This window comes from Phyllostomus hastatus, unplaced genomic scaffold (genome assembly GCF_019186645.2).
Source record: "Phyllostomus hastatus isolate PE091 unplaced genomic scaffold, TTU_PhHast_1.1 phas_contig_210, whole genome shotgun sequence".
In the NCBI taxonomy this organism is placed as follows: Eukaryota; Metazoa; Chordata; class Mammalia; order Chiroptera; family Phyllostomidae; genus Phyllostomus; species Phyllostomus hastatus.
In genome coordinates, this window is record NW_025333737.1 from 21,513,320 (window position 1) to 21,537,629 (window position 24,310).

The 24,310-nt window shown below is 51.5% G+C and overlaps 1 protein-coding gene across 1 annotated transcript; it reads right to left on the reverse strand.

Moving 5' to 3' along the window:
- Nucleotides 1–22,039: 22,039 nt before the first annotated feature.
- On the reverse strand, nt 22,040–23,990 carry NOG (noggin). Its single transcript, XM_045837065.1, has one exon. The coding sequence runs from the start codon at nt 23,410–23,412 to the stop codon at nt 22,714–22,716; it is 699 nt and encodes a 232-aa protein (XP_045693021.1). The 5' UTR covers nt 23,413–23,990; the 3' UTR covers nt 22,040–22,713.
- Nucleotides 23,991–24,310: the final 320 nt, after the last annotated feature.

The window sequence follows — 24,310 nt, forward strand, 5'->3', positions numbered from 1 at the left end:
GCCACTCTGTGTTCCCTGCTCCAGTGGGACGTGGTCGACTGCCCCAGCCCAAGGCATGAGCAGCTTCAGAGAAAAGCAGGGACTCAGTCCTCCCCACCTGCTCCCTCCCCCTCAGGGGCCCTCCTGGTCCCACCTATGACCTCTGCCCGAGCACCCTCCCAGCAGCGTTGGGACCCTACCTGCCATGCTCGCTCCGCGCTGACACCTTCACGCCTTTGCACATGCTGGCCGGTCCTCCCGGGTGCTCTTTCCTCACTCGTCCGCTAGGAAGTTAAAAAGTGCCAAGGTATTTTAAGTCATAGAGGAAGAGTCTCCCCATCTTAGGAGTGTTCCCTGACCATCAACCCCCTCACACCCCCACCACCTGGACAGATTGGGTGTCCTTCCTCTGTGAATACCTCTACCAGAGCACATCACACTGTCTTATTCTGGTTGTGTTTCTAGGTCCTGGGCGGTGGATGGGTAGAGCCAGTTTCCAGCAAGGGTGGACACGCAGGTCAGGCCTGAACCTGGGTCCCCCAGGGCTCTGGTCATGACTGATCCTGCCCCACCAGAGCAGCTGGAGCAAGAGGACTCATTGGAACTGATAGGCTCTGCTGTGTGACCTTGGCCAAGTCACTCCACTTCTCTGGGCCTCAGCTTTCTCATCTACACAACAAGAACAATGCTATCTTCCTGGCAGGGTTCTTCTGAAAGTTGAATAAGATACAGAAAGCAAAGGCACCCAGCACATGATGGGTACTTAATAAATATTAGTCCCCCCCTTCTCCCTACCTGTGAAGTGGGTTCTCAGGACAGAGGAGGGGGATAATCAGGATGGCGCTGCAAACAGCGCTCTGCAATGCACGTCTCTGTGCGTTTAAGATTTTTGCTCGACTCCACCAACCTGGGCACTCTTTGCTTTCTGCAGAAGCCCCTCACCACCGTGGGCCCCTCTCCTGCCTCTGTCGGAGCGACACAGCAGACCTCGCCATCGACTCTCGGTCACATCACAGCGGAACATGGCATTTCTTGAAGGCTGTCCACCCAGCTGTCTCCCACCTGAGGATCCCATCATAAAAGCCCCATCAAGAATCTGGCCCCTGTTCACTCCCGAGCGGGGAGTCAGTGATTTGCCTGTCTCAGACTCCATCGGGGTTGCCAGTGATTAAGAAACTCATATATTTTCACACTCATTAAAAGAAACGTGATATTCACTTTTCCAAGAAAAGCCATCCTTGTTTGTCGACCCAGTAATATATTGGGAACGCCTCTTAATTGGCTTCTAGGACTCAGTGTCAGAAGTCAGACCCAAGTTTGTTTATTGACACAAGGAAAAAAATAAAACGTCGTATAATTAGTTGAGTGACTGACTCTAAATTCAGTAACTCCCATCGGTATGTGGCCTTGTCAGGGTTTAAGATTCCATTTTGGGTTATGAAAGAGGCCGGGTCCCAGGCAGCCCAGACGCGGGCCGCACTGCACCATAGCTATTGTACAAACGGGCTCAGTGTGCTGTTTGTGTTAAGATGGAAAACTTTTACATGTTTGATTTTTATGCAAGTCAATTAACTTGTTTTTTATAACTGTAAGGGCTTGCTTTGCAAATAAGATTACTTACCACTATAAATTATGGGAACATAGGGGCCTATTCAGACAAAATGTTACACACCCCTAACCCGTGCACCAGGCTGCATGCCGGCCTTCTGCAGGGGGGACAGCTGAGGCAAATGGACAGGGAGGTGAAGGAGGAGGGAGGGGTTATTTTGGTGCATTCTAAGGGGCCCTTCCAAGAGGGATGCAAAGGGGGAGTCGGGGGAGTCTGGGGGTGGGGACTAGGAGGCGGACCAGAATACTCTTCTCTGTGCTTCTTACCCCCACCTCAACTCTCCTGGTTGCACAGAGCCGGCCAAGGCCTTCCCTTACATGGCAACGGAGGAATCTTGCTGGGTTTTTTTTTTTTTTTCATGTTTGCTTTTTGGTGACAGCACATCCCCCTGAAGTTTGAAGTTAGGGCAGGGCTATGTCCAGGCTTTATCCTCACGGTCGTCTTGTCACTCTTCCTGCAATGATGGCCCGTGCCTATCCTGGCGCCCAGGGAGTGCCCAACCCCCTCTCAGGACGCAGATGATGGAAGGGGCGAGGGCAGGGCAGAGAGAGGGTGAGGAGCAGGCATTCCTGCAGGCTGCTGCTCAGGGGTGGGGAGGGGGCGTGGAAGGCCCAGACAGGCTTGGGAAAGAGAGGACTCGGTCCTCAGTCCCTGGGACTGACTCCCGCCTGCATCTCTGTCGTGGGGGACACTGCAGTTCTGCACACGAGGTTTTCTGGAAAGCGGTGTCGGGACCCTTGGCTCTTATGCTACTTTGTGAGCTTGGATGGGATCCTTCCTGTTCTGGGTCTCAGGTTACTTCTCATCTGTGACGTGACCTGGGCAGAAACCCAGGCCTGACACGCTTTGTAGGGCTGTGTTGTCACATATGATTCTCAACAATGGTGATTTGGCCCCCGCCCCCAGCCCTGTGGACATTTAGTAATTTCTGGAGACATTTCAGTTGCTACAACTAGGGCGTGGGTGTTGGCATCTAGGACTTAGAGATGAGGGATGATGCTAAACATCCCACAAGCTCAGGGCAGCTCCCGACGGCAAAGAGCTATCTGATCCAAACTGGCCGGAGTGTCAAGTTTGAAAACCCCCCGTGTAGGGGAAGTGCCCTGCTTCTCTGAGGCACGCGAGAGGGACAAGGAGACCTTCTGGAGGTGACCAGTCTTTGGGGCAAGATGTAATTTACTGAAGAATCAGCACAGAGTATCCAGCCACTCAGAAAAAGGACAGGTTTTCATCAGGAACAGCAGCGATGTAATCCTTTACGCACATGGGCGGCTGCTGCTGACTCGGTGTTTTGGGCGTGTGTTGCGCCACGAGGGCCCCACACAGAGATCTGTGGCGGGGAGCTGGGGAAGTGATAATAGTTGCGATAGTCTATACAGGATTAGAGTTGTCCTTATTCCTATTCTGCTGATGGAAAGCGAACACACAAGCCAGCCAACCCTGGAGCTGAAAAGTGCGCAGTCACTGGTCCGCAGTCACACGGCCGCGGCCTGAGTGCTGGGTCTCTCCCGCACCCGCACTGAAGGGATCGGGGTGCGTGGCATGTCTCAAAACCGCAAAGGGGGAGGAACGGTAAAAAGTCATTGTCCAATGTCATTGTCAGGCGTCACTTCACTGCTTTTGCAAATACTGCCCAAAGGGAGGCCTTCCTTCTTAAGATAATTGCTCAATCCTCCCCTCACCTTGAGTGCTTTGTACCCACTCTCATTGGGTCATAGGTCGTGGCCTCCATGTCTGTCACCTCTATTGAAAAGGGGCTCTTTGAGGTTGGGGACCATATCTTAATCATCTTGACAGACCTCTTTGAGCTGTAGCTTCCTGTTCCAGAATATGGTAACCGTGGCTCCTACCTTACCAGGTGCACCTTTATTAAATGTCTGCGGAACACCTGGATGAAATAATAACCCCGAGTTCCTCCTGTATCCCTAGCCTTTGGCCCCCACCCTTCACCTTCCCCCTGCTGATGCAATGCCACATCTGGGTGCAAAAAAAGCAGAGAAAACAAAAGATCTGAAAGAGTGTGAGAAGAATTATTGAACTTGGAGGATTTTTACCTTATTTTTAAAAGCACGGCTATGGAAAACTGAGGATTATTGGTATTAAAGAGAATCGGCCCTGGGGTATCCAACTTTCATAATAAATGGGAACCGGTGGAGAGATTTCAACTTGCAAATAAATTTCCACTCTGGCTCTTCGACTCATGAAAGAAGAGAATGTCCTCCAAGAGATGAAACCTTAGGCAGCCACGTGGCAGACCGGGAACCCGCAGGTCTGTGAGTGCCCCGCCTCTACTCTTGCAGGTGGTAAGATTCACGTCTGGCCCGATGGGCTCCCCCTGTGCCACTCGTGATGTATCCCCACTGGGGAGACGCTTTAGAAACTCATCCGGCATCCTGGCCGTAACTCTGGTCCAGGCTGCGTCTCACGTCAGTATGCAATCAGTTCTATTCTAGAGGCTGTGGGGCCAGCTCGTAAAAGACAAGAGCTTCGTTCTTCAAATTATTAGTGATCCTGAGGACACACCACTCATTCATTCATTCACCCCTACAAATAGTTTTTTAGTGTCTTCCATGCAAACAGCTGTGTGCCCCTTGGCAAATTAACCTCTGTGAGCTTCAGTTTTTTCTTTTTGATATCAGGAATAATGAAACGTTCTTCATAACGTTCAGTACCCAGTTTCAGGCATGTGGAAGGTACTCAGAAAATAATAGTTATTATAAGAGCATAAAAAGCTCTGAGTCTCACAGGACCAGCAAAGCATAGAGGTATTTAAATAAATTTAATCGACAACATAGAAATGAGCGGTAATTGATGCCCTAGTGCACGTCAAAGACTCTAAACGCAGCCTCTGAATGGTCTTGGGAGGCTCCCCAGAGAAGGTAAGGCTGGAGGCTTGAGCTCCCCATGAGTCTTGAGGTAAAGAGCCTCCTAGGTCTTAGAGCTGGAATCCAGACTACGTACCCCTTGTATCCAGGCTGACGCATATAACTATTGTGATTTTCTCATTTTTGAGTTGAAGAAACTGGAAGTACGTGAGATAGAAAGTCTCACACCTAGACTTCTACACTACCAATGTGTCCTTTCCACAAATGAGGAAACAGAGACTAGAGAAGATCAGTCCCTCCCAGGGACATACCTTTGGTCGGTAGGGGGCCTCGGGTGAGACTGCGGGTGGCCCAGCTCCTGAGACCAGGATGCCCACCCCTGGGCTCAGTGGGAACAGAGGCTATTGTGAGAAGAATACTGGATTTGGAGTCAGATCGACCTGGCCTCTCCTCTCTGCTCCAGCACGTACTACCTTGTGAAACTGGGAAAGAGACAACTTCCTGGACTCCCACTTCCTTATCTGGGAACTGGAAGTGAGGAGGATATCCACCCTGCAGGGCACGTATAGCAAGATAAATACATGTTTGAAGAGTTGGCCATGGTTCCCTAGATAGAGTAACTTAGACCTGAGATCGTCATAGTTCCTAAGGTTCGTAAGAACTTTTGCAAACACGACCGTATGGGATTTGCTCAGATGCCCAATGAGTTGCAAAGGAGTGATTTTTATCTCCGGTCCATAGATGAGGAAAGTGAGCAGGGAGGGAAGGAAGGGGGATGGGAGCTCTTTTACACTCTTTCTTTATTTAACAAACACCAGCTCAGCCGCCACTGTGTTCCAGCACCACGTTATCTGGATGGGTACAAGCTGTGTCTCTCTTTTTCTGGATGAGGAACTGAGGCTCATAGAAACCGTGTAACTTGCTCATGGTCATAGGACAAATTGTAAGCAGTGTGAGGATTCAAATCACAGTCTGTGTGGGCCCCAGACGTGCCCATGGTGGAGTGATTTACTCCAGGGTCACAAGGCACACGGACAAGGACGCCTGCGACCCTAGTCTTCCAGGCTCAGATCCAGTTCTCCTTCACCCAGCATGGGAGTTAGGCCTTCGAATAATAAGCTGTATTCCAAACTCTAAGCAAGTGATGACTTATGCAGAAGGTTAAAAAGTCAGAGAACCTCAGAGCCAGGTAATATCACCTTCCTTGATTAAACATGGGAAATCTTCCCATTATAACACTTGCTGTCTATAGGAAACCTTCCAGACAGAAACCAGTCCTATCTTCGAGCCAAAGTGATTGGGAGATGGCTTAACGGAAGAGATTTAGAAGCAGGCGGACCCTCCGAAAGGCAATCAACGAGAAGAGATGGCTGACTGGCAAGTGCAGTCTTCCAGGAGGGTCTGTGAGACTGGCGGGTGTGGTCCCGTGATAAGCGCAGTCAGCAGGTCTGTCTGGGTTTTGGAAACGAGACACTGAAGCCGGAGGCCTGGGGTTCAGGTCTTGGTGTCTCCACTGTGGGCTGAGTCACTCGGCCTCTTTGTGTCTGGCCGCCTTCCCCTGTCCAATGGCAGCAACAGTGCCTTTTTTTTTTTTTTTTATTGCCACCACAGGATTGCTTGAGGCTCTCAAGACGTAAAAGGATGATTAAACTGTATGGTACAATGTATCTGATATTTTTTTTTTAGAAAGGAGAAGTCATGGAGAAGAGTAAAATGAATTGGTGAGTGAAAAATATGTTTCTGTAACCACCAGAGAATGTAATCCGGAGGAGGGAAGTGCAGAATCTGCTGGGTTGGGACTACCTGGCCAGTGGAAAGCCCAGTGAAGCCTGCTTGTGCTGTGCTTCACTAGGTTCCACCTTAGGAACATGATGATGATGATGATGATGATGATGATGATATAGTAAGTTGCTGTTTATAACACATTCCCACATATGGCTCTTATTTTCAGTTCTCTGAGTTGATCACACACACTCCACCTTCCGACCTTTGCATGGTGCTGCTACTGTTGCCTGGAACAGCTCGCCTCTCTTTTTGTCAGATCAGCTATTTAACCTTCAGCATCAATGTAAGTATCTCATTCTCCGGGAAACAGTTCCTGACCTACTCTACTCCCAACCGAGGTAGAGAGCCTTTCTGAGTGTTTTCTGATTCTGTTTAATTCTTGTTGTAACTGCCTGTTATTTGCATCTTCCCATTCTCTTTTCATAAGAGCTAGTGTTACCACTTGTTTATCTTTGAACTCCCAGAGCCTAGAACAGGGCTAAGCACGTGGAATGTGCTCAGTGGGTATTGCTGTATGAATGAATGAATAAATGAATGAATGAATGAATGAATAAATTTGGCCTTCATGACAATTGCACGAGGAAAATAGATAGGGCTAGAAGCCACCTGAGGGCTGGTCCAAACCAACTCTCCCCCTCAGATGAAGGAATCAAAGCTCCCACATTAAATAACAGGATTGGAGTCACCCCACCGATTGGTGGCAGGTTCACACTGGACACAGCCCTCTGACTGGTTGAAGACTACTCTTTGTATTTGTTCTGGTCTCCAAGTAACCTCAGGATGATGTTAGATATTTAGGTACGCTAGTCTCGGGCTGGGAATACTCCAGACAGTAGTCGAGGTTACATAATGGAAAGGACACTGGGGCTATCCCGACTCCTCCCCTCTCTTTACTCTCTGTATCCAATCAATCACTGAGACCTGCCAGTTTCACCTCCCAAGAAGTTCTTGCATCAGTTTCTTCCTCTCTGTCTCTAATTCTTCCATGACAGAGACCACCCAATTTGGAGCACAGACATTGCAAAATTTCTAACTGATCTCTTTTTCGGATCTATTCTCTACATGATATACAACACTCTTCAGTGGCTTTGTATGAACCTTGTAATGATTTTACATAAGAGTCCTGCCCACACAAACCCTTCAATAGCTCCCAATGACCTTGGTGACAGAGTCTAAATTCCTGAATGCCAATGACAAGGCCCTCCTTGCATGGCCCAGAACTTCAGCCATAGCTTTTATTTTCCCACCATCCTCAGACTCATGCTCTATGTCACAGGAACCCTGAACTGTGGAGAGTTCCCAGTTCACACCAAGCTATTTCAGACCTCCGTGCTTGTGGTCATACCATCCCCCCTACCAGGAATGCCTCTTCTCCTCTCCTCTGCCTCCCCATTTTTCCTGACTCACTTTTACTCATTCTTCATCTGGTTGGAGCTCCCAGGCTGGACCAAGAGTTCACATAGCAACACTCACCCACTTCAAGGTCAGCTCTATGGCATCTGTGTAGTTCCAGCGCTTGGCTGAGCGGGTGTGTTGAATCAGACTCTACAAGAGGTTAAGATAGGAGTCTTCATCCTACCCTGTGACTAGCTGTCGTCTCAAGCAGATCATTGCCCCCTTTTGGACTCCAATAGGTAAATATTGTGTAATTACTATGTAGATACATGATGTATGGTTCAGTTTCATCTTACAATGGAGGACAATGAAGAACTACTTTACATAATCTTTAAGGTCCTCTTATATTCTAAATGACACACTTCCCAAATCAGTGCCACTGGCATAGTATTATCCGCGGTAATATGGTGTAGTATGCAAATAGTGGCTTTGGGGAAGGATCAGGTATAGCATGGAGTCAAGAAATCAGACATTTTTTCAAGATTTATTTATTTATTTTCAGAGGGGCAGGGAGGGAGAAAGAGAGGGAGAGAAACATCAATGTGTGGTTGCCTCTCATGCACCCCCTGCTGGGGACCTGGCCCACAACCCAGGCATGTGCCCTGACTGGGAATCAAACAAGCGACCCTTCGGTTCACAGGCCTGTGCTCAATCCACTGAGCCACACCAGCCAGGGCAAGAAATCAGACTTTACATCGTGAAGAAGTTGTCAATAACTGATTGGTGTTTTCATAGAGATTCAGTTTCCTTGCATCAAAAAAATGGCAGTAATAACAAGGGTTGATGGGACGACCACGTGAGATGCTGTGTGAGACGTGGTGTGTGCACCCTCGTGCTCAGGGGGACTGTGGAGAATGGCTGTTGGTGGCCTATCTCATACCAGAGGGACTCATGTGAGCTGCGAGGTGCGGCATCTGATAGGTGGTGCACAGAATGGGGTCTGTGAGTCCGGAATGATAGGAACCAGGGAGGGGGGCCCGCCAGTCAAACAGGCTGGAAGCAGCCAGCCGCCCTTGTCACAGCGCACTGCAGGGGCTGCTGTCTCAAACTGGCTTCGCCGGTGCCCGTGCCTAAGAAAGGCTTGTCTGGCACACCCCGAGGTTGGGGTCCTTTTACTCTGTCACCATCCTAAACAGAAAGTTGTTTTGTTTGCCTGTTTTTAAGTGGAGTTTCTCTACCCTCTTCCCTTTTTGTTTCCTTTCTGGGGAAAATGTCTTCTGGACAAGGCCAGCCTGACCCTCTCTGAGTGATACCTCTGAGTTAGAGGGACAGTCTTGATTGGCAAGACAAGGGGCAGGGGAAAATGGCAACTATGCTACCTCGTCATTGTGGCTGGGGTGTGTTGCCATGGCTACTCCATGCAGGCAAGCAAAAGAAGCAGAAGGAAAAGAAGGACCACAGTATGTGTATATTGATGTGTCCGTGTGTATGAGAGCTAGTGAAGAAGGGACGATGGTGGTTTCTGAGAGGCCTGACCTGGTAACAATGAGATCGAAATTGTCCAAGGAGACATTTCCATTCACTGTATTAGGTGATCCCCTACACGGTGCTGGACGGTATGGATAGACCCCAGATCTTGACCCCTGTCCCTTTCCTTCTTGTTCCTTACTATTTGCCTCAGTCCCATAGGTGACAGAGAATACTTTAATTTTTTTAAAATCCTCACCCAAGGACATGCTTATTAACTTTTAGAGAGAGAGGAAGAAATATCAATGTGAGAGAGAAACATCAATCAGTTGCCTCTCCTACATGCCCTCACCACGCCTGAACCCACGATCCAGGCATGTGCCCTGACTGGGAATCGAACCTGCAGCTTTTTGCTTTGCAGGACGATGCCCAACCAACTGAGCCACACTGGCCAGGGTAAGAGTACTTTTTTTAAGTGTTCACTTGTGGCAGGCATTGTGCTGGACTCCTACTTTCTGACCTGCTTTCATCCGTGCAATCACTGTGCAGGGTAGAAACTGCTACTCTTATTGCATAGATGGAGGTGGGGCGGTGGGTGCTAAGGAGGCTAAAGGTACAGGTGGTGAAGGCATCATGCCTGCGCAAATCCCAGAGCTGCCATTTCCCAGCTGTGCGGCCCCAGTCAGTTTCCTGTAAACAAACAGTAGTACCTGTAAACGGTAGTACCTGTAAACAGTAGTACCTGTAAACGGTAGTACCACCTCCCAGCATTGTGAGGGGTGAGCTGAGACACGCTGAATGCTTCCTGCAGTGCCTGGCTTGTGAAAAGCTCCCAGTAAATGATCACCGCTATCACTGACCTTCCCCAGGGACAAACAGTGGGACAGGACGAGTTTCATAATTCGTGGTCACTGCACAGGGTCACTGCTCGGGGTACATGCTCAAGCCACGCGTGGAAGGGCATGATCACTGTAGTCTGGCCACTGTCAGGGACCGAGAAGGATGGGTGGGATTATGGTGAGGTTCTCCAAGGGGGCAGCCAGTCCAGGTCTTTCTGCTCTAAAATTTGAGCTCTTTTCACTGGCCCTGTTCACCTGACTTTCCCAGCCTGGGGGAGGTTGCACCTCTGAACAGTTTCGGAGTAGCAGCGGTAGTGGCTTGTCCCTGGGAGCCTGGTGAGGAGGAGTGGGCTGAGCCTGGGAGCGTGCAGGGCACTGGTCCTTTTCTGACACCTGGCCCCTCTCCCACACCTTCCCACAGGGCTTCAGAGACTGTGAAAGTGGCATGGGGGGATAATAGGTCTCATCGGGCACATTCTTTAAATAAATGCTGCATTGCAGGACACAGAGGGAAGAAAGTCCTGTCAAGTAGGTTTAAAAAGTGATTTTAATCTTGAGGAGATGGTGACCTGGTGTTTCATGGATGTTGCTAGGACCTAGTCCCAGCGCCAGCACTAACCAGCTTGGTTACTTTGGGCAAGTCTCTGCTCCTCTCTGGGCTTTGATTTCCTCACCTGTAGTGTGAGCGGGCAGGGAAAAGTAGCCATCACCTCGCTCTAATGTCCTACCATGCTGGTCTTCTCTGACTCCACCCCCAATTCCTCTTGGCTTAAATAGGCCACAAGTCCTCATTGTCCGGCCCTTTGTCCAACCGGCTCCTCACAGGACAGTGGCATCCACAGACGAGTGTCCCTCCCTGGTGTTCGCCGCTCTTCCAGGCGCGACTCCAACGGCCTGCAGTTCTCTCTCTCTGCTTTCCCCCTCTGTCTGCATGGGGACGGCCTGGGTGTGGTTCGGAGGAGTTTGTGGTACTAATAACAGTGGCTTCTGTTTGCGCAGGGTTTTAGAGCTTATGAAGGCATTAATATTATCAGTCACACGGCTGGAATGGGGTAGAGCAAAGAGCTCAGGTTCAACTTCAAAGTCCGTACTTTTAGCAGCCCCACACTACCTTTGTCTTCAAAAGTTCTCCTTAAATTGAAGTTGGAATTGACTGATGTTCATTAAACAAAACAACAAATTCTTTTGGATTTGGTTTAAGAAAAAAAAACCCTAGTCTCACAGTCTCTCATTCACCACATATTTATTACATGCCTACCAGGTATTAGGCACTATTTGGAATAATATGACAGGAAATCAGAATCAAATACAGTAGCTGCCCTCAGGGGGCTTTGAAATCCAGAGACAGTCAGATGCGGGTTCGTGCAAATTTAGTGCAACGTGGTAAGTGCTGGGCTCAGGTGCAGTGCACAAGACTGGAAAGACTGTGGGGTTTTGCAGTAGGATTGTGCTCCTGAAACCTGTGTTGTTTTGTTAACCAGTGTCACCCCAATAAATGCAGTAAGAAGGAAATAAAGAGAGGAGGTTTTGGAATTTGAACCCTGTTTTTAAGTTCTGGTTTTGTCGCTAAGAGCCCTTGGGTAAGTCACCAAATATCTCTGAACCTGTTCCATAGCAATTGTAGTACCGCATGGATTACCACTGGAGTTTAAATGATGTAGTGCACCTCAAGTACCCAGGACAGTGCCTGTCATATATGGGCAGTGAAAATCTATGATGCATTATTATTATTATTATTAATTATCAGCACTGTGGGAGGACAAATACGGCTAAATTAATTCCACCCTGGCCCAGGGCTAAGGAGGCACCACATGAACTGGACCCTGAAGCATGAGTAGGTTTACCCCAGGTGCAATCTGATTTGGGGTCATGGGGCAAGGGAGGGGCAGGGGGCATTTCAGGTAGAGCGAATAGTGTGAGCAAAAGCACTAAAGGGCTGGCAAGTGTAGGCAGCTGTGAGCGAGCTGCGGTGGCTGGTTGGTGAGGGTGGAGCGGAGCACAGAGTGTTGGCAGATTACAGTGGGAGGTCAGCAGGGGTCATAGATGATGAAGGACCCTGGGAGCCATGCTGAGGTTAGTCATGGTTCTGCAGTGAAGGGGGGACACTGGAAGTTTGGAGTATGTGCTAGGGACATGGCAATGCAAGTGTTGAAGATGGGACAAGGCTAGAGGTGAAGAAACTGAGGACCAGGCTATTCCAAGGCCAAGGCAAGAGGTGGCAATGGCCTGAGCTATATAGCACATGGTCATGATGGGGAAGAGAAGATGAACTGACAGGTAATTAAGGGGGTATGGTTAGTACTTTAGTAAGTAGAGGAGAGTATGCTCACAAGAGATAAACCAGATATTTTTGGGGGGATCTATATACCCGGGTGAAAGTTTGGGCTATTACTTACGAATGAGAAAACAGAAAACAGTCAGATTAGAGTGTTTAGGAATAGGGTTAGGATTCAACTTTGAACTTGTGTTTGATGTGATGAAGTCCAGGAAGCAGTTGGCTCTGCAGGTAGGGAGCTCAGGACAGACGTCTGACCCAGGGCAAAGATCCGGGTACTCGCTATTCAGGCATGATCGCTCCCACTGTGGGGGTCCCAGAGTGTCCCCTCAGGCAGAGGACATGAAATAAAAAGAGGAGAGCCGACCAGAATCCTGCAGAGCATCGACCTCCAAGGGTCTGGGCAGAAAGAGGAATCACACTGAACGCGTCCCCAGGGGTCTGAGTGGACAGGAGACACAGTGCAGGGCCTACCCGCGGTGCTTGCTTTTGGAGGCAAGAAGGAAGACAGTAGCAGAGGCCTGGACACTCGGGCAAGCGGCCTTGGACTGTGGCTTTGGAGGAGGTTGTTCACCTTCGTGCTGAGAAGGTGTTCATCAAGTGCTGAGAAGCACTTGAGGCCACAGGTTAGTTACCAGCAGCCCTATACTCCCATCAAAATTTCTCTGTCAGTCTTGGCCTCTAACTTGAGGTTTGATGCTGCCCAGGTCACTTCACCTCTCTGGGCCTCAGTTTCCTCATTTTCCCCAGGGGCGGCCTGGAGTAGATGGAGGCCCTTCAGAGCTCTCCGATGCTGAAGGTGCATGTTGACGCCCTTGGGGGCCTTGGACCGACCTCGACGGGACCGTCTCTCTCATAACCGAGTCTCTGCCCCTGATGTGACGAGAGTGACACCACTCAAGGCTGTTTTTGGGAGGGCAGCACTTCCAGGTGATTCCTGCTAAAGGGCTGACAACTGGAAATGAGGAATTTCTAGAATTAGAACAAACTGGGGCTAATTACTTAGGCCAGATTCCAGCCTCTGTCCCCATAGAACAAACTCCCCGGTTTCTCAGTTTCTCTCCATCTTGACTGAACCTCTTTTTCCTCTCAGCTTTGCCTTTGGTTATTCGTTTTCCCACTCACCCATTTTTGGCCTCCAATTTAAACAATAGCAGCAATAACCACCCTCCCCCTCAAAAACCCAACCAAAACAACTGGCACCAAACACAAAAAATCCCCTTTGTCAGCGAAGACCATCGCAATGTCAAACTCCCTCTCCAGTAGAAAGGTTTTGGCCTCCAGAGCCAATCATTCTTCCAGCCTCAGTTTCCTTATCTTATCTTTCAACTGGCCATCAAAATTCGGGCTACGGACTCTTGGGTGGGTTTGAAAGAGATAATGGATGTGAAAGTGGTTTGAGATTATAAAGCATTAGGCATGAGTTAGTCATTGTTCAATTTTATTATTCCCTGGACGGGAAAGATCACGTCTTAACTGTCCAGCAGATAAGACGTCTCCTGTTTTTTCAGGGTTTCAGATGCGGGAAACCAGGATCTTTCACCCACGCATGGGCAGTCTTCTCAGAATTCTCTCCATGGGTTTATTCAGTGCTGTCTAGCTTCTGACGGGAAGCCTGCTCTAGGTGGTCAACTCCCTCCCTGGATTTGCTAAAAGAATTTATCTCAGTTTAACTGGGTCACTGCCTGTCCCCGGCCCCCACTCCAGCAGACAGGCACCTTCGAAGTCAGTAACCTGAAAGTCACTGTAATCCCCAGAACCGATAGAGTCACTTTAGGGTCAGCTCAGCAGCCCTGCCTCTGTGTGCCGTGTCACATATTTGGGCACATTCCTAAATTTCCCCTGGGTCACTGTTTAACAGGAGCTGGACTCTGAACTCCAGGTATCCTCAGAGCCCAAGATAGAAAGAACCTGGCCGATCCCAGACAGGTGATCAATGAATACGTCTTCATTTATGCAGTCACCTCTCTGTGTATATTGAGTGACTATAGGTGCCCCAAACTGTACCAGTGCCCAGGTATACCATGGTGAGCAAAACAGAGGGAGGTGACCATTCCTTGCAAGAGACAGAGAACAGAAATAATGGAAAACGATAATTACCAGCTACAAACTGTGATACATCCTGGGGAGAGAAGTCCTGAGAGCGAGAGAGCATGAATCGGAGGGGCCTGACCTGCTTTCCCTAGGAGCCGTGTCTACCAGACGGGAAGGCATTTAGGGGTGCTTGGTGGCAGAGAAAATATTCCAGCCTAAAGGCACAGCATGTGCAAAGGTCCTGATGCAGGAGAGGGAGCTCAGCGTGTGAGGGAACCTTCACTTGAACCTGCTGTGTGCTTGCCTTGCTGTGGCTGGAACCCAGAGGCAGGCGGAGAGGCCTCAGTCTGGGAAGGATTCTGGCCTTTATCCTCAGAGCTATGGGAAGCCATTGAGAAGTTTCATGCAGAGGAGTGACAAGACCACATGTGTGTCTTAAGGTCACTCAGGCTATAGCGTGGAGAATGGATTGGAGCTGGGGCGAGCACGGAATCAAGGAGGCTGGCTGGGATTATAAATTCAGAGAGCATTAAATGCTTCTGCTTTTCCCAGCAATTCTTCTGTGCTCTTTTGCTGTCCCTACCATCCATCCATCCGTCCATCCATCCACCCATCTCAATGATAAACTGAAATCTTCTCCAGACCTTTTTGAATCTTGTCTCCACCACCAATCAGCTGTGAGCTCTTGGGTAAATCACTTATGCTTTCTATTTCCACATCTGTAACGTGGAGGAAGAATTATTTACCTAGCCTGACTCATTTTTCCCCCTTAATTCAATAAGTTGAACATCAATCAGGAGTCCTATGCAACACGGGCTGGGGAGAGGCTGCCAAAACCAGCAACTGTAAGGCCTATGTCACTGGCTGGTGCAGACTACCACCACTTTCCTTATTCTTATTCCAGAGACCCACTGAGAAGTCTCTGGGTGTGTGGTGGGTTTCCCGAGTCCAATTCTGACCCTACAGAAATAATAGCAACCGGGTTTTTCATTACTGATGGCACCAGCCACTCCTGCCTCCAGCACCTGGAATGAGCCCTGTGACATCGTCCTTAACTCAACTTCTGTGAGCTTCAGTTGTCCTAGCTGCGAAACATCCCTGCGTACCCTTCTCCTTCTAGTTGGAATTCGTTAAGTGCTCTTAAGGGTCAGGCACTGTGCTGGTCTCTGAGGACATGAGACAGATCTATTTCCTTCCCTTGGGAGTTTTCACGTCTCATTGCATGTAAAATTACGTTCATGAAAGTGCTTTTTAAATTGTAACACTGCTTATACTTATTACAAATGTGAACGGGGGCTGGGCAAAGTTTGAACTGAAAATCTGGAAACGTTATTTTTGATGCCATTTCTGTTCCAAAGTAACGAGAACTGAGACAAGTCACTTGACCTCGACAAGCCTTAGTCTCTGCAGTGAAACGTGAAGAGCTTTGCGGCCATCCCTGTTTAAATGTTGTAATTCTATCATCTTTCCCTCGAAATCGGCATCCCCTTACCAAAGTTTGTATATGGTTTCCTTTAGGGCTTCCTTTTTTCTCATTTCAAAGAATCAAAACTTGCTGTTTACTTTCAGTCCCCTTCGTATATCTAATCCCGGGGTTCCAACTGCAAATGCCTGGTAGGTAACATAATGAGTGGGGCATGCAACAGTGAGAGGTGGGGACGGTGGCAGAAGAAAGGGGGGCACGTTCGATTTAAAGGAGACAGCTTCTTCTCAGCGCCAGCAAACGATTGCTTTACACAAGAGCGCAGGCCGGATCTAAGTTCTGTTTTCCTTTGAACCCTGTCTTAGCTGTGTCTTTCTCTCTCCCTCTCCCCGATCACAGTGTCCTTTGGAACTGGATGATATAGCCACAATCTCTTTCTTATGGGGCCTTCCAGCCTGCAGTTTTAGTGTTCTGATTTCTTTTCTTTTCTTTTTTCTTTTTTTACACAAATCCAATCCAGAGAACCTTCCCACCCCATTCCTTCCTCAAGAACCCACAGTGGCTCCCTGCGGACCCCCAAGTCACTTCACGTCACTGAACCTAGCGTTCACTGAGCAGTGACCATGTCGCGCATTGTGCTGTGTGCTGTGAAGACTTCCAAATGAGTTACCACAAAAAACTCTGTCACTTAAAAATTCTTGCAGCCTAGGACAGGGTTTAACCTTTGTGTTACAGACCTTAGAGTCTGATGAGTATGGCAGACTCTCTTCCCAGAAAAAAACCACATGCCAATACATTTATACACACTCTGCAGAACCGACCTTGACACCCCCTTTCTAAGTACCACAAGTTAAGAATTCCCTTCCCAGAGAAAGTGCAACCCATAGGGCTTAGTGTGATGAAGGAGCACAGAGAAGGCAGGGGATCCATCCCAGCCAGGTTATGGAGCAGGTCTGGTGTGACCTGGACATCTCACAGGCCTGGGTCTGAATCCAGGTGCCTCTATGTAGCCCATGTGTGTCCTTAGGTCAGCCACTTGATCTCTCTGGGCCTCACTTTCCTCATCTGGATAAAGGTGATGAGGCTCCTCATTTCACAGTGAGGTCACAAACATGAAGCACCAGGCTGGTAGCGTCACCCAGGCAGCGTCAGCTCCTCTCTTTGCCCCTCTGCCTCTTCCGCGTTCCCCTGCACTGCTTTCCTCTTGCAAGTACAGCTGGGGCCATCAGGACCCTTCCGCTCTGCTGGGGGAAATCTTACTGCTCCTCAAACTCAGGGTGCTTGATTATCCCTGTGCCTGCCTTCTTTTGCTGTCCCTACCATCCATCCATCTGTCCAACTCAATTACAAACTAAAATCTTCTCCAGGCCTCTCAGATTCCTCCCTCTTCTGCACAAGCCGAGATCCTCCGTGTGCATGGGCATGGCTGTCAGGGAGGGGCGGTGGGTGGTGAAGGGAGCCCTTTTTCGTGGGATTCCTCTTCTGTGCACCGTCCCTTGCAGGCCTGAAACCTCAGGGGCCTTTCTGACCTCTCCCTCTGCCCCCAGGTCCAATCAGTCACCAAGTCCTTTCTAGTTTTCTGGCAAATGGTCTCTGTGTCCTGCAGATATCCACTCTTACTCTTTCTGGACATCCTCACCTAATAATCCCTGCAGCCACAGTCGTCCTACTTCCAGTCCATCCTGGACACTGGCACCAAACTCGAGTTGAAAAAGACTGTATCTTCTCATTTTTTGTGTCCTGGGCATAAAACACAGAGTCTGGCCTATAGAAAGTGCTTGTGGTAGGTTAAAGATGGCCCCCGATCCTTGGCTCCTGCTCCTACTGAGAGGTGATGTTTAATTCCCTCCCCTTGAGTCTGGACTGGTCTTAGAGACTTGCTTAACCAACTGACTACAGTGGAGACAATATTTGGGACTTCTGAGGCAATGCCGTAAGAAGCTTTGCAGCTTCCACCCAGGGACGCTTTCTCTCAGGGTCATCAGCTGCCATCAGGGAGTCCGGCTGTTCCGAAGCCACAAGACCATGAGAAAACCCATGTGCCACACAGGGAAGTCACTCGGAGCGGTGCTAGTCAACAGGTCAGCTGGGCTCTTAAAATGGCTAGAAACCATTCTGGAAGAGGACCCTTCAGCCCTTACCTGATACCACGAGTGTCAGAGATTGATTGCCCAACTAAGTCCTTCCCAATTCTTGACCCACAGAATCAGGAAGAAAATAAAAGGGTTGCTTTGAGATTGTTTGTTTGGGTGTAGCTTGGTACACACTGATAGAAACCTGAACAGTGCTCAGAACCTGGGGAATACATACTGGTAATTCCCTTGCAGTAGTGCTCTGATGGTGTTCCTGCCCTACGGGGAGCTCGAAGCGGCTCCCTATGGCCTCAGATATAGACTCCAGTGCCCCGAGTTGGCATGCAAGGCCCTCCACGATGGGGCTTCAGCCTGCTCTTCAGACCTTATCGCCTGCTGTCACTCGGCACGGGTCCGCCCTGTGTTAAAGTTTGTTCCAGCTGTTTCCCAAGCACACGAACTCTTTTCCAACAGTATGTCTTTATTTACTGCCTTTTCCATCTACTAAATGCCCCTTCCTCTAATATCCCCACCTCAGGAGGCTGACATTCAACTTGTCCATCGAGACTGTAGTCAAATGCTTTCCCTGGCTGCCCAGTCCAGCAGTGAGCCCTCCACTGTCTGGCCCAGGTTTGTTTATTTCCTCTTTCATCACTTACCCTGCTCTCCATTTCTTACCTTCTCTATTGGATCAGAAGCTGCTATGTGAGAGTGTGTGTATGTGTGTGTGTGTGTGTGTGTGTGTGTGTGGCAGGCGGTGGGGGAGGCAGAGGGAAAAGAGGGAGAGGGGTCCTGGCACATACTGGAGTATACAAAAATGTCCTGTGTGGCTTACCAGGCACGAATCCCTACAGAGCTGCAGAAGAAGCACAGGCTTCAGCATCAGCTCAGATTGGAAACCATACCTGTATCACTTACTGTGTGGCTTTGGGGACGATGCTTAAGCTCTCTGAGCTCCAGTTTCCTTATTTGGAAACTAGAGACCTTGGATGAGAATGGGTGGAAAGGGCCTACCTCAGTGCTTGACGGATCACAAGCCATTAACATCTGACTTGTGAACAGATATAGCAGAATGATTGATCACCTTTCTGATGATCAATTGTCATGTCAATTTTGGAAAGAGCTGTCCCTGACCAAAATCATCATCGTCATCGTCATCGTCATCAAAGATAAAAGAACAAAGGAAAAGAGAGCCATGAAGAAGGACAATGGAGACCCCCTGGCCAACCCCAACTATATTAATCAGTGTGATCTTCAGCACGACCCTGCTTCCGTCTCAGTATTCTCATCTGTAAACTGAGTGGTGGGCATTGGAATCTAAGCTCCCTTCCAGCTCTGACATTCCAAAAGCATTAAAAAAAAAAAAAAAAGGATGAATCGCTCCTTCGAAATGCCAATAGGGGCCGGGCCCTCCCCCTGCAGTCCCCATCCAGCAGAGCTAAGAGCTCTTAATACACAGCCAGCCCCCTCCTGCAGCTGCCACCAAACTTCAACCCCCTTTCCCAGGAGTCTCACGAGCAAGACTGATAATGGACCCCCTGGCCTTCTGCATCTCAACAGGGAACCAGATCCCATGCCCAGGCCCCCCTCCCCCGAGGGGGCTGGCCTTCCTTGGACATTTGGCCTCAGTATGCTTGGGCATGAAGTGTGGAGTGTGTTGGAGGAACCAAGGAAGGAGCAGAAAGAAGCGTTGATGAGGGAATTCTTGCGACCACGGCAGGAGGGCTGGGAAGAGAAGACGGAAGGCTTGCCGTTCTGCTCCAGGGTTTTGAACACGTCGGTGTGTCTGTACCAGCAGTAGTTACACATCTGCATCCTGAGGAGGTGTGGCCCTCAGCAGCTGCACACATTCACGGACACAGGCTGTCAAAGCCTCGGAAGACACCGAGATCCATTCTCCTCCTCACAGGAGACAGGCACTAGGTGACCGCAAAGGACAGTCTTCTTGCCTCTCTGCCCAGAGCGCTCCACTCCTTTCCGTGTTGATGCTATTATTAGTATTATCAACATTAATAATAATAGAGACGCAGCCGGCTGCGCATTAGTCACAGTGGTCCAGGAGCCAGCACCTCCTTCCATCTCTTCTGGGGCTGCCTGGGTCCCGCGGGGTCCTCTCTCCACGTCCGGAGCTGCTCCGGTCCTGCCCTTTGAGTCTGTCTGTCTGGCTGGCGGTCTGTCTACGGCAGGTCACCTCTGCCGCCGGTCCTCCCAGCTCACCCCCGGCTCCGGCTCTGAAAGCCGAGAAGCTGGCCGGCTGCGAGCGGGTTTTCCAAGGGGGCAGGAGTGGGGAGGAGGGGCGCGCGCCGGCGCTCGGGCGCAGGGAGGAGGGGGCGTCGCGGAGGGGAAGACCTCGCATTGTAATCCAATGACATTGCCAACGTGGGGGTGGGGGCGCTGGCCTGGGCGCGCTCTCCGAGTGTTGGCTGCCCGCCCAGCTGGGAATAACTCTCTTCGCATAATTCGCGTGTTTACCAGGCATGAAAATTCTTGCTTTCGCCCCCCCCCCCCGCGCAAGCCCCCTCCCACTCCCCCTCCCCACCACCTCCGCCTCCCGCGAGTGAAACTCTGTCTAAAAAAATATTGGCCCCGGGCACAGAAAGTTTTGCATAAATTCATAAGTGATGAATGGCTGATTTTAACGTTATTTGGGTATTTGTCAGACCTTAACAAATATACATGGGGACGGCGGTTCATAAACTTAAACATCTCAATATCCCCTTTCTTCTGGAAATAAATTACGTTTGTTTGCCCGGCTTGGAGTCTTAAGGTAGCCGACATTAGGAATATTTTAAAAGCCATCATCCATCGAGCATGTCTCCCAGGCGCCAGGAAGATTAAATGAAAGAATCATAAGATGGAGGTCTTTAACTTTTAATCCTTTTACAATGAGGCCTCAGATAGTGCGGGGGCAGGGTGCCCTCTCTGGGGGGAATAATGCCGTTATTCCTCGGCTCTCGGTTAATGAATACCCTAACGTCTGTCCCACGGCTGACGGAGGCAGCGCCGGGGAGGGGCTCGGGCTCCCGGGCCAGGCTATTGAAACGAGGAGCCGCCGAGGCTGCGTCGGGAGGGAAGAAAGCGCCCGGCTGGAGGGACGGGGAGGGCGGGGCCGGGGGCCTGGAAACTGCGCCGGGTCCCCGGCGCAGGTTTGAAATAATTAGCATAGATTCGCCGAGACTCCGAACGGGGGGCGGCGGGGTGGTGGGAAGGACGCCGGGAGGGAGGTGCGGGGAAGCGGCGGGGGGGGGGGTGGGGAGGTGGCGAAGGAGGGCGACTTCGGGAGTCCAAGATAAATAAAGGGAGCGCGGCGCGGTGTCAGGGAGCGGGCCCACGTGGAGCCGGAGCCGCGCGGATGGGCGCCGCGGCGGACTCGGGCGCAGGGACGCGCGCGGGTCGAGCGCCCGCCCCAACAAGTTGGCTTTTTAAAGGGTGGGGGTGATGTTTCGCACGTCCCTTTAAGGGCTATAACACATCCTTTGCCTCTAACCCAAATACACAAAGATCTGGATTCTCATTTCTCCTCCTTCCCCACCCCCAAGTGGAGTAAGTGTCGGCGGGGGGTGGGGGGGGTGGGGGGGCGCACCCGGTTCCCAACGGCAGATCCTAGTGGCGGCATTTTTCAACCCAGTTCGAACCCCTCCGAAACTCGGACCCTCGGAGTCCTCCTTAGGTCCTGAGGAAGGAGGGAGGCGAGTGGCACATCCCCCAGCCACCCCAGCCTTTACGGCCGAGGGACTGCGATTCCGGGGGCTCGGACCTGTGAGCTCCCGGAGGCTGGGCGTTTTGATTCCAGGAGATCGCCTCGGCTCGCACCATCGCAACTTCCGGGCGTGCGAAGGGTTAACACGAGCTGGATATTGAGGTGGTGGTGGGGGGGGGGGCGAGGCGGGAGGGGTAGCGGGATCTGGGTGGGCGCGCTCTAGCCCCCCTATTCCTTGGGGGTCAAGTTTCAGCGGCACTCCGCCCCCAGGGTAGGTGTGAAAGACACGTGTCCCCATTGTGAAGGGCCTGTCAGGCAGGACAAAGCGGCCGCCCACCCTCCCCCCCCCCACCTCGCCCCCTCGGCCCGGCCTGGGGTCAGCTCCAGGGGGCCGGCTGGGTGTTGAGGTCTGGACCCGCCGAGCTCTGGTGACAGAGGGAGAAAAAGCCGGGAGCCTGGGCGGAGGCCACGTGATGCTCAAGCGAAGGGGTTGAGAACAGCCCCCCCACCATGAAAAAATTGAGTGGTCACCTCCATCACACCAGAAGAGGGGATGAGCCCCTTCTCCCACCAGGCTAGTAAGCACCGCGTCAAACCCTCCTCCCCCGCCCTCTCTCCGCCCCCCCACCGCCACCCCTCCCATCAATCACCAACACAGAATCGCAGTGTGGAGCGCAGTAGATTTTAGTGGTTTTCTTTAATCCTGCTCTGCAATTCTTTCTCATTTACTACACGGGATATTATAAAGAATAAATAGCAGATACTCTTAATTTACAATGATTAGTCATTCCATTTGTTCTCTATATTTACAATAACTGTAAAATAACATTGAACTCTATAGCTTCTTCGAGGTCCAAGGAAAATCAAAACACTTTCCGAAGAATGGAAAATAGCTTTTTAAAAGTCGTTCTACAAAAGTTCTCCCCTCTCTTTGTACTTTAAGAAAAAATAACTTTTCCCCCTTGCTTCCCCATGCGAAGGGCACTGGAATATAAATAGCAGGTTAACATTATTAGCAACAACCAGAATAAGTATCTCTTTTCTCTGTTCTTTTTTTTCCTTTTGCTTATTTTTTTTTTAAAAATACAGTAGAAGCCGGTAACTTTTAACGTTGATTACTGACCTTTTAATAAGTAAATTAAAACTGGGACCGTATATACACACAGATATACATTCCTACACAGTTACACAGTGCATTACATGAACCAGAAAGCTAGATCTCCGTAGCCCAAAAAAAAAAAAAAAAAAAAAAAAGTTCATTGAATCTTGAATCCCTTCGAGAGAGCGTGGTGGAACTGGTTGGCGACGGTGCAGAGGGAGTCGGTGAGGATCGATCAAGTGTCCGGGTGCGGGCAGGGGGTTCCCGAGTTCTAGCAGGAGCACTTGCACTCGGAGATGATGGGGTACTGGATGGGAATCCAGCCGCAGCGCTGGCCCCCGCGCCGCTGACAGCGCCACCGCAGCACGGTGAGGTGCACAGACTTGGACGGCTTGCACACCATGCCCTCCGGCACAGAGCACGAGCGTTTACTGAAGCAGCTGCCCACCTTCACGTAGCGCGGCCAAAAGCGGCTGCCTAGGTCGTTCCAAGCGTACAGCACCGGGCAGAAGGTCTGCGACCACAGCCACATCTGTAACTTCCTCCGCAGCTTCTTGCTCAGGCGCTGCTTCTTGCCCGGGGCCAGCCCCTCGGAGAACTCCAGCCCTTTGATCTCGCTCGGCATGGCCCCCGACGGCCGCTGCCGCAGCAGCTGGTCCAGCTCCGCCAGGTCTTCTGCGCTGCCGGCCGATCCTCCGCCTCCGCCGGGCCGGTCTTCGGGGGGCGAGGTAGCCATGAAGCCCGGGTCGTAGTGGCCTCCAAGCAGCGAGCGTAGCAGCGTCTCGTTCAGATCCTTCTCCTTGGGGTCAAAGATAGGGTCCGGGTGCTCGATGAGGTCCACCAGGGGCAGGTTGTCGCTGGGGGCCGGGCGGATGTGGAGATAGTGCTGGCCGCCGGCCGGTGCCGCCCGCAGCCCCAGGACCACCACCAGGGCGTAGAGGGTGACCCCCAGACTGGGGCAGCGATCCATGCCTTCCGCACGCGCCCCGGACTGCAGCTTCGTTCCGCGTCCCCGGAGGAGAACACGCCGAGCCCGCAGCGCCGCTGCACTCCTCCGTCTCTCTCGCCGCTCGCCCGAGGCTGGGCAGGCGCAGGGCCCGCAGCGTGAGTCGCCGGGAGAGCCCTCGCGCAGCGCCGGCTCCCACCGGGGCGGAAAGACGGCACACAAGTTAGCTGCAACTCCTCTCGCGGATCTGTTCGGGAAGGCGGTTGCGGCGGGGTATCCGAAATTACTCCAGAGCGACCGCAGGCGCGGGGGACGCCGGCTCCTCGCTGCCTTCCCGGGCCGGTGGCGGCGCAGGGCGCGTGGACGAGCCGCTCTCCCCTCCTCCTCTTCTCGCTGCTCTTAGTCCTGCTGCTCTGTGCTGCTCCGCGGGCCGAGCGGGTCCTGGGGGTGCTTCCCTCCGGCTGCTCGGGCTCCGAGGCCGGCTCTGTCCGGAGGACTCCAGCAGCGGTGGTGGCGTCCGCGCACGTTGGCACCGGTTTGTCTGTCTCGCAAGGTCCAAGCCTTTAAATTTCCTGCACTTTCAGCTCCATCACCATGGAAACCACTGACTCTCTCAGCGTTGCCCCCTCCCCTTCCCCCCCCCCCCACAACAACCCCACCCCCCACTTCTCCACCCCCAAAGAGCTGGAGCAGCCCAGGCTCCGGGGGAAGCCGCCTGCACTCGCCGTGGAGGCTCCGCAGAGCCCAGGGCTGTGCCCAGCCGGACCCAGATGCCCCGGGAAGCCGACAGTCCGGCTGCCCGCCGGAGCTCACAGGCGGCGGCGGCGGCGGTGGTGGCGGCGGCGGTGGCGCTTGGCAGGTCTCAGCGCAATTTTCTCTCTCCCCCACCACCCACCCCCCCCTTCTCCTCCTCCAGCAAAAT

Coding starts and splice junctions, on each gene's coding strand:
- NOG (XM_045837065.1), bottom strand. CDS start 23,412: ATGGATCGCTGCCCCAGTCTGGGGGTCACCCTCTACGCCCTGGTGGTG.